Source organism: Notolepis coatsorum (assembly GCF_963971535.1).
Source record: "Notolepis coatsorum genome assembly, chromosome: 18".
NCBI classification, from domain to species: domain Eukaryota; kingdom Metazoa; phylum Chordata; class Actinopteri; order Aulopiformes; family Paralepididae; genus Notolepis; species Notolepis coatsorum.
In genome coordinates this window covers 52,419,256-52,433,999 of record NC_140182.1, presented here as the reverse complement: position 1 = coordinate 52,433,999, position 14,744 = coordinate 52,419,256, and the positions used below count along the sequence as shown (strand labels likewise).

General features: G+C 41.0%; 1 protein-coding gene across 1 annotated transcript in view; it reads right to left on the bottom strand.

The window, feature by feature from the left end:
- gramd2ab (GRAM domain containing 2Ab) overlaps positions 1 to 14,744 on the bottom strand; it is a 164,273-nt gene that overhangs the window by 7,015 nt on the left and 142,514 nt on the right. The window contains exons 9-10 of the mRNA XM_084334767.1: positions 3,453 to 3,624; positions 1,397 to 1,490 (exon numbers count right to left, since the gene is read on the bottom strand). Coding sequence (XP_084190893.1) covers positions 1,397 to 1,490; positions 3,453 to 3,624 — 266 coding nt within the window. The remainder of the gene's footprint in view (positions 1 to 1,396; positions 1,491 to 3,452; positions 3,625 to 14,744) is intronic.

The window sequence follows — 14,744 nt, the reverse complement described above, 5'->3', positions numbered from 1 at the left end:
GTCTGATGAGATGCGCTGTTTGACGGATTTGAGAAATTGAATGAGCCGTTGACGTCACATTAATGCATTTGAGAATAAAGAGATAAAACTTCATTCAAAAGAAAAATATTCGAAACACGGGTCTTTGTCCATTGATGGATACACAATGGATATATCCCGTATGGCACAGTGGTCCAACGGCTAGTGCTCAAACATGTCAACCCGACGGCCCGAGTTCGAAACCCCGCGTTTCCAATATAATTTTTTTGGAATATAATATTAATGATTATACGCAAAAGTAGCCTAGTTTTAAGTTAAAATATTATAAATCTACATGCATTGAGGATGTCATTCTTTATATAGCTCTCAACGTGCACCAAATTGAATTATTCCTACATTGCAAAAAGAAGAAAAAGACTAGAAGAAGTGGGATTCGAACCCCGGTCGTCTGCGTGAAAGTCAAAACGACAAACCGTCACACAACAGTGCAGATAAGTAAAACATCCACCATACATCAATCAATGGGTAAGAGAGCCGTATCCTTATTCTGTATAACAGTTGAACTAATTATTTTCGCTAGCAAGATCTCATTTGATTATCCATTCCATAAACCTACTGCCAGCAGGCAAGTTTAAAGAAATATAATCTGATTGATTGGGGTAATGAGGGACTTAAAATTAGCATATAGATTATGCATTTAACTTGTCGGCGAGGCTATTGAGCCGTACTGCAATCTGTTAATAAAGTTTTAAATCAATTAATCAATCAATGCCGTTAGAAAATCAGGATTTCTGCTATCGATACGTGCTGGCTTTTCAACTGAAGCGGCCTCGCGCACTTATCCTGGGTCTCAAGTCTGGTTCAAGTTAACGAGACTGAATCCACCTTCGAGGAACAGGAAAATCCCGGCTTCAAACATCGGGTTAATTGAATCTGGATAATGGGACTCTTGATCGACTTAGTTGAACCAGGTACGGGGAATAGGGCCATGATCTAGCGTTGATTTCAGAAAGATCCGATAATCAGGCGAAAAATGACAACATGTTTATTGAATTACACAAAAACGCTGTTTTCGTGTCTTTTCCCTGGAATTGCTCAGAAGCGGCCGGACTATGTTCATATTCAAAATGGTATAAAGCGAAAATGTACGGATGACCAGAAGCAGCTCAATGAGACTCGACAGCGTTATTAGACCCATAGCTATACTATAAAATATAGGTTTAGGTCTACAAAGTACAACTACGTTTACATGGGTTTAATGGACGGCACGGAAGTGGTCACTTCCCGGAAGGGGCGTGGCACTCAATGTGTTAAGGATGGGTATTGATTTTCGAATATTTGTTAAATTATATATAAAAAAAGAAAAAAGGAATAGTTTATGGAAATATCACTTAAAACATAGTTTGTTGTCACTCACAGCAGGATGAAGAACTTGAGGAGCTGGTACTCCATGTGGCCAAGCTCTGGAACTGGCTCTGTCAACAGGATCGTCTCTGTCTCCAAACTCCTATCTGTGTGTGTACACACACACACACACACACACACACACACACACGCACACGCACACGCACACGCACACACACACACACACACTCACACACACGCACACACACACTCACGCACGCACACAAGAAAAGTGGCCAGAGCTTGGGATTAGTCAATTGCCTCATGATAATTTATTTTCGACAATAACCTTCTTATTAATACATAACTATGAGGTGAGTACAGCAGCGAGACACAATGAACAATTTAGACACAGCACTATGGATAATATCCTGACCAGTATTGGTTACCTGAACATTTGTCTACCTTACAGCCAGCCAATCATGTACTGGGATGGTGCAGTAAAATTTGCACAAGACCACACCCCCATAGCTACAGTATATAATGTGTCTTTCCTCACTCTATCTTTGATTTAGTTATTATTGTATGGCTGTAGACTAGAGCAGTGTTTCTCAACTGGTGGGTCGCGACCCAAAAGTGGGTCGCAGGGCCATTTTGAGTGGGTCCCGGATGTGTAAAAAAAATAAATAAAACACACACAAGAGATAGGAGTACAGTCACATACCAGGAAGATGCACACACACACATATGAGGCATGTACACATGCTTACGTGATACACGTACCCACATACATGTGTTGGAGACATGCGTGCATGCATGTTATCATGCACAACTGCATGTGTCTGGGGCGCTTTCTCTCACATGCAATATGGAGAAGGGTAGCATCCCGATAGAGGATGCAGCACATACCTGCTCGAAGGTAGTTCGGTCTACATGCAAAGTATATATATCAGGGATGTATACGCATAATGTATAGTATAGTATGTTTCTTTTTTCGTAAGTCTTTTTTTATTTTCCATGTCAGTTGTTAATGTATTTGTATGAGTCCTTTACATGTTTTGTATGTTCTTACAAAAAAGAAAAAGGCAAATCCTGGAAATTGCATATGATGATGTGGAAAGAGATGTTTTGAATATTGGAGAGATTTGTGCAAAAAATATCAATAAAAAAAAAAAAAAAAAATGAATAACGTTTATTTTATTTTATATATACATATTTTTTTGCACTACCTATCTTTGTGAAAGTGGCTTCTCAGCTCTGGTCCAGCTGAAGACAAAGCAGAGGAACAGATTGTAGATTGAGCATGACCTCAGAGTTGCTTTGTCTACCATCACCCCAGACTTTGAGACTCTTGTAAGCTAAGAAGTCTGCTAAGAAGGATATATTATTATTATTATTATTATTATTATTATTATTATTATTATTATTATTATTATTATTATTATTATTATTATTATTATTATTATTTAATTTCATTGTGTTTCTAGCCCTAGTTGCACTTTTGTTGCAACCCCAGTTATCCCATTAGTTCCCCCAAACTTACTGTAGGTCTGTTATGTTAAGCTAAGAAGTCTGCTAAGAAGCATAATTATTTATTATTATTATTATTTTATTTCATTGGGTTTTTAGCCCTAGTTGCACTTTTCTTGCACTTTTTTGTGTTTATTTCATGTTTTTAACAGTGCATGAAAGATTGTGTATTACTGCAAAACATAATTTTTTTTAAATAAACCATAGTGGTTAAAAAATTTGGGTTGCGACTTAATGACTAAGGAAAATGTTGGGTCCCGAGGCTAGACCAGTTGAGAACCACTGGACTAGAGGACAGCGCTGAATGACAGGTGAGCTAGCCTATACCATTGAGCTGTGTGTCTGTGGTGAAGGGAGTGTCCACAGTGCTGAGTGACAGGTGAGCTAGCCTATACCATTGAGCTGTGTGTCTGTGGTGAAGGGCGTGTCCACAGTGCTGAGTGACAGATGAGCTAGCCTATACCATTGAGCTGTGTGTCGGTGGTGAAGGGCGTGTCCACGGTGCTGAGTGACAGGTGAGCTAGCCTATACCGTTGAGCTGTGTGTCTGTGGTGAAGGGCGTGTCCACGGTGCTGAGTGACAGGTGAGCTAGCCTATACCGTTGAGCTGTGTGTCGGTGGTGAAGGAGGTGGTGAAGGAGGTGTCCATGGTGCTCAGGCTGCTGGAGGAGGTCCCCAAAAGGTCTGGCAGAGAGGACGACACTATGGGGATGGAAGGCTTTCTTCTCCACTTTAACACCGGAGGGAAGTCTGTAGCAACAGGGAATTCATCCTGAAGAGAGAAGAGACAGAGAGCGAGTGACAGTGAGAAAGAGAGACGGAGACAGAGAGGGGAGGAAAAGAGAAACAAAAATGAGAGAAGCAGTGGGAACAAACAAGAAGAAAAAATGTATGTAAAAGTATGACTCCTTATAGCTAGGCCACGCTTTAAACGATAGAAGTGTGCGTCACCTTGTTTGTAGAGCTATAACTATATTCTATATTATAGCTATGCATACAATACTATGGCCCATTTGTGAAAAAGAATACATTTTTCCATATAAGTATGGTTTTAGAGCGGTCTAGGGTAATTCATGAAATTATGAGTTATAGCCCTATACGTCAATTCCACTATAGACGTTGCCGTTTCTTGCCTGTACACGCTATTATTCCGAAATCAAATCTATATAATAGGTATTATGTTCCATCATGAATGCATGAAAGGGGGGGGGGGTCGTTTCTGAATATTTGATTGTCAGTAATGGCATTCGTATTGAACACTAAAAACGCTTATCAGCCCGATCGGTATAAAAGCATTGCAGGATCAAGCAAAAATGTACGTCAGATCGTTCTTACCTGTGATCGGGAGTATTCCAAAAATAATATTCCAATTGTTTGATTGCCATCTGGTACATCCAATGTCCATTTGGTCCACGGCATAATCCACCACAACATATGGATCGGGGATATTTGACGCGCTTCAATGGAACCGGGAGACGTGTTCCCCTTGCCCAACAAGGAAAAATTAAACCGGAAACGTTTGGCCATTACACAGGCCAAGATACAAGGTTACAAAGGGTGCTCGATACTGCCGTCTAGCTGGATGCGGCCGGTATTGCACTTTGGCGACCTCAGACTCATTCCCTAAGGTAACACGGTAATAAATAAAAATATCGAATAAAGGAATAAACGACCAAAACCAGAGAAATCTCGGGTCTGGCGCCCAACGCATGGCGAGTTAACCCAGGATATCTCGGGTCTGGCGCCGAATGTGTTAAGCTTATTATGTTAAACAAGCAGGAAACTGGCCAGACCCACAGTGCAGCTGTCTGTAGGCTCCAGACCCACTGTGCAGCTGTCTGTAGGCTCCAGACCCACTGTGCAGCTGTCTGTAGGCTCCAGACCCACTGTGCAGCTGTCTGTAGGCTCCAGACCCACTGTGCAGCTGTCTGTAGGCTCCAGACCCACAGTGCAGCTGTCTGTAGGCTCCAGACCCACTGTGCAGCTGTCTGTAGGCTCCAGACCCACTGTGCAGCTGTCTGTGGGCTCCAGACCCACTGTGCAGCTGTCTGTAGGCTCCAGACCCACAGCGCAGCTGTCTGTAGGCTCCAGACCCACTGTGCAGCTGTCTGTAGGCTCCAGACCCACTGTGCAGCTGTCTGTAGGCTCCAGACACACTGTGCAGCTGTCTGTAGGCTCCAGACCCACTGTGCAGCTGTCTGTAGGCTCCAGACCCACTGTGCAGCTGTCTGTAGGCTCCAGACCCACAGTGCAGCTGTCTGTAGGCTCCAGACCCACAGTGCAGCTACCTGTAGGCTTCTGTGTTGCACCTACATGACCTGCACATGCATCTTCCAAAACGTCCCTTGCAAAACATCCATGTATGAATGAGTGTATAGTAGGATGGGCGTGAGTAATCGATTAGGATATATATTGGGTTTTTGAAGCTTAATACACTTGCCCCATAGGATTGTATTGGAGCCTGGTGAGAGGATGCAGCACAGTGCTAAGAATCTTAATACTAAAGCGACATCGCAGCATGGACACAATACCAGGGCCAGTGTTCGCTCTTGTAAGGTGCCGCGGGTCAAGTCTATGTCTCAGAGCAAATTACCTCATGAGATTACATTTTTTGTGTATTTCATCATAACTACAAAAACCCTGTTTGATGAAAACATCTCCTAATGTGTGTATGCCTTGCTTTTCCCATCTAGGGAATCTTATAGGTTGTTTTCCAATCAAGAGTGCATTGTTATTGAATAAGGGAGTATGATTATGCCATTTATGTGGGTTAGAATATTTTTTTTGTGTTTCACGCCATATCCGGATCGCATGAGTAATTATGGGGCCAAATTTCCGTTCGCATTGCTTAATTGATAATTTGGTGTATACTATGTCCTTCAGTCTGTGTGGAGCTACTATATTTTCTTCTAAATTTCTCCAGGATACTGATGCTTGGGGATCAAACCATGTTGTCAGTGGTCTTAAAGTGTACGCCTTAAAATAGTGGAAAAAATCTGGAGATGCCATACCACCGTCTGATTTGTTTCTCTGTGCGGTGGATCTTTTTATACGTGGTGGTTTGTTATTCCAAATAAATTTGTATGTGGAGGAGTGTAATTTTTTCCAGTAACACTCTGGAGGGGGTAACGGTAGCATTGAGCTGAAGAAGTTGATTCTAGGTAGGACGTCCATCTTAACTATTGATACCCGTGCCTGTACTGAGTTTTTAAGTTTTGACCACCTGTCAAGGTCGTATTTTATTTTATTTTGGATTTTTATGTAATTGTGCTTCACCGTTTGGCTTATGGTAGGGAATACTTCAACTCCCAAACATCTAAAGTGTTTTACCATCGGTATCTCTTCTGGGAGGGTTATATATATTTTTTGCAGGGGCGTTAAGTGGAAGGAAAGCCGACTTCGGCCAATTTATCTTAAATCCCGATAAATCTCCAAAGTCCTCAATCAACTTGAGAAGATGAGGCAATGCAGTGTTGGGGTTTTGCATGAACAGTATTACGTCGTCCGCATATAAACTGATTTTATGTTGTGTGCCCTTGATTACGATTGGTTCTATGGATTGGGATTGTCTTATATATTGTGCTAAAGCAGGGGTCAGCAACCTTTTTGACATGGAGTGCCTGTTTGAAATATAGTTGTAACTAGTGTGCCTCAACAATATTCCATGCATCGTAATTTTTTATTTTTCTCATAATCAGGTATTTTTAATGATAATTTTTACATTATTACATCATTATTGTTATTGTTATTATTAACAATATTATTATGATGGTTGTATCAACCCTAAATCTGAGTTGGCGGGGGGGGAATGCAATGCAGACAAACAGCTGCATACAGTGCGACCATTTCACTCACATTTGCCCATTCATTTTTGGACACATCACACACCATCGGTGTGTGTACTGTACGTGTGCTGTCATAGCTCCACCTACAGGCCTAATGGAGAACACCAGGAGAACACCAGGATGTGAATGGTAAATGTGTAAATAAGTTTTGATTGATCGCAAGACTACACTGTAAAAAAAAAATTATAATAAGTTACCAGAACTTAAAAATATTGAGTTCAGTTACTGTGCATTAAGGTTTTCAGTTTTCAATCCATAATAAGTTAACAGAAAAATAAGTACACAACCACATTATTTCAACCTAATAAAACTATGTTTATTGTCATTGTTTTAAGAACACAAGTTGACTTGGTAATACTCACATTTTGAGTAAAAAAAATGGCTTTTAACATGTGCAATGTTCAATGAAATAGAAAAATAAATAATAAAAATAGTTGATTAATCCCACAATGGTGACCGTAATAATGTTTTTGTTATAAGGCTCTGCAAATGTTACTGAATGATGTAGCAATGTATTTCCAGCTAAATTGAAATAATAAACAAATAAAGGGTCTCAATTAAATATGTGGTATTAAAAAGAACCTGTGGGAGGATTTCAACAAGATAAATGCGACAACAGTGCAAAATATTTCACTATAATATTTCAGAACCAAAAAAAAAAAAAAAATGTTTTTTTTTTTTTTTTTTTACTGCTGCCCCCTGTGCCTATGCAAATGCACGCGTGCCTAGGGTTGCCTACCCCTGTGCTAAAGGCTCTAATGATAAATCGAATAGTCCAGGACTAAGAGGGCAACCCTGTCTAGAAGAGCGTGATACCGGAAAGATTTCGGAGGTGATTATACCTGTTGTAATCATGGCCGATGGGTCTTTGTATAATACTTTAATCATATCAATGAATCCTTTTCCTAACCCCATCCTTTCTAATACTGCCCATAGATACGACCATTCCAACCTGTCAAAAGTTTTCATTGCATCCAGTGACAGCTTCGCCTTAGGTGTGGTGTCGTCCTTGTTAGCATCTAGTACGTGTAGTAATCGTCTTATGTTATCAGTGATCAAGCGGCCTCTTATGAAGCCAGTTTGGTCCGGATGAACTAGAGACGTCATATGCTTTTGTAGTCTGATGGCTAATACCTTAGAGTACAGTTTGATATCGGTTCCGAGGAGGCTTAAGGGTCTATAACTACCGCACTCGGTGGGGTCTTTGTCTTTTTTAAGGAGGACTGTTATGAGTGCAATATTGTCGTTCTTATGGAAGTTCCCCTCCTTGACTGAGTATAAAATCATATTTAGTAATAAGGGTCCAATTATGTCCCAACAAGAGAGGTACATTTCTGGTGGGATACCGTCTCTTCCAGGAGCCTTACCACTTTGCATTTCGGATATGGCCTTCTTGAGTTCCTCTAGTGTGATCGGTGTTTCTAACTGTTTAGCGTCATCCTCTGAAAGTTTAGGGAGGTTAATTTGATTAAGATATGTGTCCATTTTGTTTTGATCAAAGGTCGTTTCTGATTTATACAAGTTGGAGTAGAATTCTTTGAATGTCGCGTTTATTTTTTTAGGGTCTGTAACAAGTGCTTTAATGGTAGTTATATCTGCAAATTTTGCGTTAACTCTTAATCGCATAGCTAATAGGTGACTTGGTTTGGAACCTTGAGAGTACTGCTGTTGTCTTGTGCTACGTATTTGTATTTCAGATTGTTGTCTGTATATGGCGTTAATCTCTTTTTTTAGTACATTAACTTGAGTTTCCAGTTGAACCGAGTTGTTGTATTGTAAAGAATTAAATAACGTTGAATAAAGCGTTTCCAGTTCAGCCAGTTTTGAGCATCGATTCTTGCGTATTTTGGAGGAAAAGCTATCAGTGAAATCCTTGATCATTCCCTTTACCGACATCCATAATATTCTGGGGTCCTGCACCGAATTCGCATTCACCAGTAGGAATACTGAAAGAGCTTCTTTGATTTGTGTAATGAATTCCTTGTTATTAAGCAGCATCGAGTTAAATCGCCATCTTGGGGCTCGGGATGATAGTATACCAAATGTTCCTTTTAGGAGTAAATAACAGTGATCTGATAATGCATTGGGTATCATTTCCACATCATAGTTATCAAATAGTCTCGGGGATGCAAAAACATAATCTATTCTGGATAATGTGTTATGTCTCGCAGATCGACAAGAGTACTTCCGGGTCGTGGGGTTGAGTGATCGCCATAAGTCATTTACACCTGTAATCTTCGACCAATCCTTTAATGCATTAGATGCATTTTTTTGTTCGTTAGAAAAGGAGGGGTAAGATTTATCCATCCCTGGATTCCAAATGGCATTAAAATCCGCACCAATTATAAATGAGTATTCGGGAAGGTCTAACATTGCTCTGGTAAGTGTAGTGAAGAAATTAACTTCGTACAAATTTGGGCGTATACCGCTACCAACGCTATTTTCCTGTTCTTGTGTACAATCTTAGCTATAGTTATCCGACCATCTGCATCAGACCATACTCCCTTCAATTCAATATTCAACTTCCGTCTAACGACTATGGCAACTCCACGAGTTCTCGTTCCAAAGGAAGAGTGACTAATGTTATGATATGTGTTGTCCGCTAACGTAGCTATGTCTTTCCCTAAAATGTGCGTTTCGCTTAGCAGAGCCACGTCAACCTGTCCTTTTTTCATCAGTGTGAGCACGCTTTTGCGTTTGTGTTGATTATTTATTCCCCCAGTATTCCAAATCATTATATTCAAACTAGCCATAATCTATACATGTTGTTGTGTAGTTGTTGGTAATGCTTCTGGAGTGCGAAGCTACAATAGATATACATCCAACTATTGAGGTCCCGTTGAGAGTCGAGCTTAAAAACATACATATATACAAATAATAATCCCCTAGTTCCCCCTCCCTCCGAGAGTCGTACAGGACTGTGTTCCATAGACACATCATACGCGTATGACTCCCTCCCTTAAGCCACCGGGTTGACCAAAATGAGCTTTCTAACCCTAATCTTCCTATGCTAATTGCCATAGGATCTAAAACGTTCATTCTAATTCAATAGAATGTCACTTTTGGTCTTGCGCCTTCCCATTAATGTAATAACAATAGTGTGAAAAATGAAAAATATACCTCCATTGATATATTCATTTGAACCTTCTACTAACTCAGACAAAAGAAAAGAGTGAAGAAAAATACTAACAAAAAAAAGTGAGAATTAAAATAAAACTCAACAGAAAAAAAATTGATTTTTAGAGCTACATTATGCAAATCCCTAAAGCAGTGGAGTAATTGCTTAAAATATTAGAATAACCTTGTCATGCTTATACCTTTAGATGAGGCTGATGTTTTTAAAACCTTATTGAACTTCCCATATACATACCGGATGTTAAAGTTACAGGCCTTCATTGTAGGAGTACAGTATATTCTAGAAGGTTGTAGAATACCCTTGTAAATTCATAAACACTGCTGTTATGTTCCAGAATGTTCTTCCTGTCCAGGAGTTATGACCTACTAGTGTTTTCCAGCATATTCCATTGTGTCTCTGAGTAGTCGAGAGAAGAGTCCAGAATATTCCAGTGTTCCCAATGTCATTATTGGATTATTGCCTCCTCAGAAACCAGAAGTCTATAAATATAGTGCCTATCGTTCCGTATTAAACACTTTGTGCCTCAGTGTTGCCAACATGCATATCAGCTGTTGCTTTTGTTGAGCCGTGGTAAAGTCATTCTAATAAAAATAATAAAATAAAAAGAGAAAAAAAAATTAAAAAAAATTGAGAAAAAGAGAGAGATGAGTAGGCTTGTCTTCTGATTCGATGTTGCGACCGGCCCCGGGGGACCAGTTTTATGTTGCTTCATGTATTCATCGGCGGCTTTAGGCGAGCGTAATCCGAGTCTATTACCATCTTCCCCCAAGATGGATAGAAGGGCTGGGTACCGAAGGCTTGGCTTAAGATTTCTTTTGTATAGCCTCTGCAGCACAACTTTGTAGGGGACACGTAGAGCAATGGCCTCCTTGCATAGATCCTCATAGAAAGATACTGGTTTGTCACCATATTTCAGTTTCCCCCATTGATTGCGTGCCCCTCTGATTATTGCGTCTCTTATTTCTGTCTTGCGCAGAGTAGCAATGATAACCCTCGTCCCGTTGCCTTCTAGGTCTCATGTGCCGACTCTATAACATTGGTCCACTAACGGCGCTGTGGGTAGGATATGTTTACCTAGAATTCCTGCTAACACTGTTGGAAATATGTCGTCTGTGCAATTGACTGATTCATCCAATCCCACAATACGGATATTATTTCTACTGTAGTAACGTTCGGTCTCGAGCCGCCTCTCCATTGCTTCCTCTTCGATGTCTTGTATTTTCTTCCGAAGCGCTTTTTCTACCTGTTTTATCTCCTCCGCTACCTCTGTGAATCCATCGAGAACAGTCTTCTCATTCTCCTGGACTTTCAATGTAATTCCTAGCACCGTGTTCTCCACTGCAGTGATTCGCCCGGCCTGTTCCGCGGCCGCTTTTTTAACCTCTTCGAATTTAGCATCGATGTGTAATTTGAATTCGTCGATGTGTAATTTGAAAGCGTCCATCTGATCCTTCCCTGCTTGTATCTGATCCTTAATCAGGTTAGTCAGAGACTTGAAATCGGGTTGTGTATCTTCCCTGCTTGTATCAGTTGAAGTTGTAGGAGCATTGGGGGACACGGTGGATTTGACGGAAATTTTCTTCTCAAATTCCACTGCTTTCTCTCTCACGGTGTTTGTCCCCGCCGTTACCGTTATATTGTCGTCTACTGTCACCCTCTCGGGGCTAGTCGTCGTTGGTCCCGGTATATTATCCGCTACTGTCTCCCCGACGGGGCTAGTCAACAACGGTACTGTTGTATTGGCGGCTGCTGTATCCCTCGAAGAGCGTGTCACAACTTGCGCCGTTGTACTGTCTGCTCCGAGTTTCTTTTCACTCTCTTTCTTGTCCTTAGGTCCCATGTTGAATCTTTATTTATTTTGATATAGTTAGTAGAAGGTCTTATTTAATATATACGATGTGGTTTAAACTCATTAGTGTTGTTCAAATAAGGTTTTTTTAAACTAAATTAACGTTGACGGGAGCGGAGCTGTGACCAAACGCGTCTGCTACATATTGCTGTCAAACCGGAAGTCCCTGTATGTGTTGTTTTATATGTTATTTATATATCCTTTTGTCAGAACATAGGGGACCATGCTGGAAATAAGTGTTGTCACTTTTGCATGTCATCCCTTTGATTTGTTGTGTCTTTGGATCCATAAATAAAATCAATCAATCAGTGAAACTATGGCCTGTACGAGTCAACATCGGTAACACTTTTGAATAACTATCCCTTATAAATACTTAATAGATCCTTCATAAACTCTTAGTTAATGAGTTATTAATGACTTGTTAAATACCTCAACATCATGCTAGACTATGATTAAAGGACCTGTACTAGTCAACATCATGCTAGACTATGATTAAAGGACCTGTACTAGTCAACACCATGCTAGACTATGATTAAAGGACCTGTACTAGTCAACATCATTGTCTATGATACCAGTCTAATTTTGACTTCTTACTACTACCAGAGATTGTCTCTGTCTTTAACACATTTTGAAACAACACGTAGGTCATTTACCCTTGTGAAAACAACTGTGCCTTTAAGTTCCCTAACATTAACGAATTACTGTACTACAAAACATTCTAATCCATGCAGCAACTGGCAGATCTAGTAAAAATTAGACTAGTATGGTCCTTTAAATAGCGCATGGGTTAAAAAAAAAAAAAGGGTGAACCTGTCCTTTAACTCATTGAGCTCCAAAAACGAGATATCTCGTTTCTGAAAGCCAACACTTGAGCGCCAGAAACGTGATATCTCGTATTTTCTTTTTCCTTTTTATTATTTTTTATTATTATTATCCTAAACAATCTCACGGACCTTGCTGTGTGTTCTAGAGACCTCTATGTAAGTTAGAATTGAAATGACGATCGAATCCCGACTGGTGGCAGTATCGCCTACCTTTTGAACTGGGCTAGTGTGGGGCCACTTTAGTGTGGGGAGTGTCTAGCACTCATATCAAAGCAGAGAGAGCGAGCAGCACTGAGCTATGGCGATCGAGACTTGTGGTAACTATTAGAAGAAGACAAAACGATCACACTTTTCAAGATTCAAGAGATCACACTTATGGATGATAACGTGCGTTTTCACCAGACTACATTGGACTCAGCACTTCTGGTAAATCATAGAAATACTATAGTCGGTAACCTATTCTGTTTCGTGTTATAGTCTGTGCCGGGCCCGAGCACTCCGAGGCTTGAGGACTTTACCGGTAATGGCGATCGCTATTGGAACTATTGGAGAACTATGAAGAAGACAAAACAATCGCACTTATGTATGATAAGGTGCGTTTTCACCAGACTATGTTGGATTCTAGGATTTTCAGACGGGCTGTTTGGATGTAACAATACCTGGCTGTTATCTGGATCGTTACCCTGGCGCTGCTGGCGGGCCACCTAACATTATATTTATCCTGTTCTGATCCAAGACTTTTGGAGCAAGAGTGGAGTGTACCCGCTGACAAAGGTAACATCTATTTTACCAAACCCCATCATAAAACATGCTTTTGTAACGATCCCAGCATCCCCCCCCCCCCATGATGACTTTCCGAATAGAAACATTGTCGTATATTTCTAAATGAAAACATGAATAAAGCAACTGAAATGTACAAGGTAATGATTAGAAAGACAAAATGCTGATGATAGAAAGGCCATTTAGATATCCCCATGTGAGTTATTTTTGTGACCCTAGGCTTGAGAGGGAGATCACCCCGCACTCAGCCAAATGGAGGACAATCTGGAGGGCAAAAGACTGTTTATGATGTTAATGCACATTCCACTGGTTGGTTAGCAGCTGTGGTTTAGGCCACCTCCAACTGACAAGAGAGGAAATCATTATCGTTGAAACAGGAACCAAGCTCAGAATAACCGTTGAGATAAAAAGGTCATATTTACCCTAAGGAAGGAATTTCAGGTTACAACACGGCAGCTGCTGACTAACCCAGAGGTCAGAAAGGTGACACAGGCTATTTGGAAATCTCCCCTTACACAGAGAACTGCCACTAGTTGAAAAAACAATGCAAAGCAATGATATACTAAAAGATTTAGCAATTTCATAGGTTACATGTAGGCATAAACTCTTAGAAACTATTAGAATAACTTAGTCACAATAAAGAATAAAAACTCTTAAAAACTAGAAGGTAAAACTATACAAATATTGGTCACATGATTTAATCAGGAAACAAAGTATTCTATTAAAGGTTCCTAGTTACACTATGTAAACATTTTGTCACAAGCATGATGATGTATTACTCAGTGAAAAACTACCCTCTCATTAAGTAATGATTAAAGTGTCAGCAGATTCAAACTGTGAAAACCGTTGTCAGAGGACCCAAACGGTTGTGTCAGCGAAACATGTTGTCACCAGACCCGCAGACAAGTTCCTGCTGGAATGTGACCAAAATAAGGCAGATCATGAACGTGAATAGGCAGGCAGGGTCTCCCCCTCCCTCTCGCTCTCTGTCTCCCCCTCCCTCTCTCTCTCTCTCTCTCTTCCTCTGATAAAAAGGGCTGATGGCGACGGACAAGGAGACACACACCCGGTGACGGGAGGAGGAGACCAGAAGGAAACCTGGAGACTGGAGACAGACACACCAGAAAGGACCTGGAGAGACACACAGAACTCGAGAGCAGAGCCTTGACACAGCGAGAGGGAGACACAGACGATGACAGAGATCGCATCGCAGCTGGAGTGCTGAAAACCTCCACCGACAGAGGGAGACTCGCCAAGCCGGCTACGGCTGAGCCGATGACACAGAGAGCGATTGACACCAGATGACAGAAAACGATCGCCTCGCAGCAGGGGAGCCAGACTCCACCGAGGGTAGACGAAACAAGCGCTCCCAAACCGCAGAGGACCCGGAGGCCAGGTTGCCTTAACAACCAGACCCGCAAACCACTAAGAGAGGACTCGTTGTTGCCATGGACAACC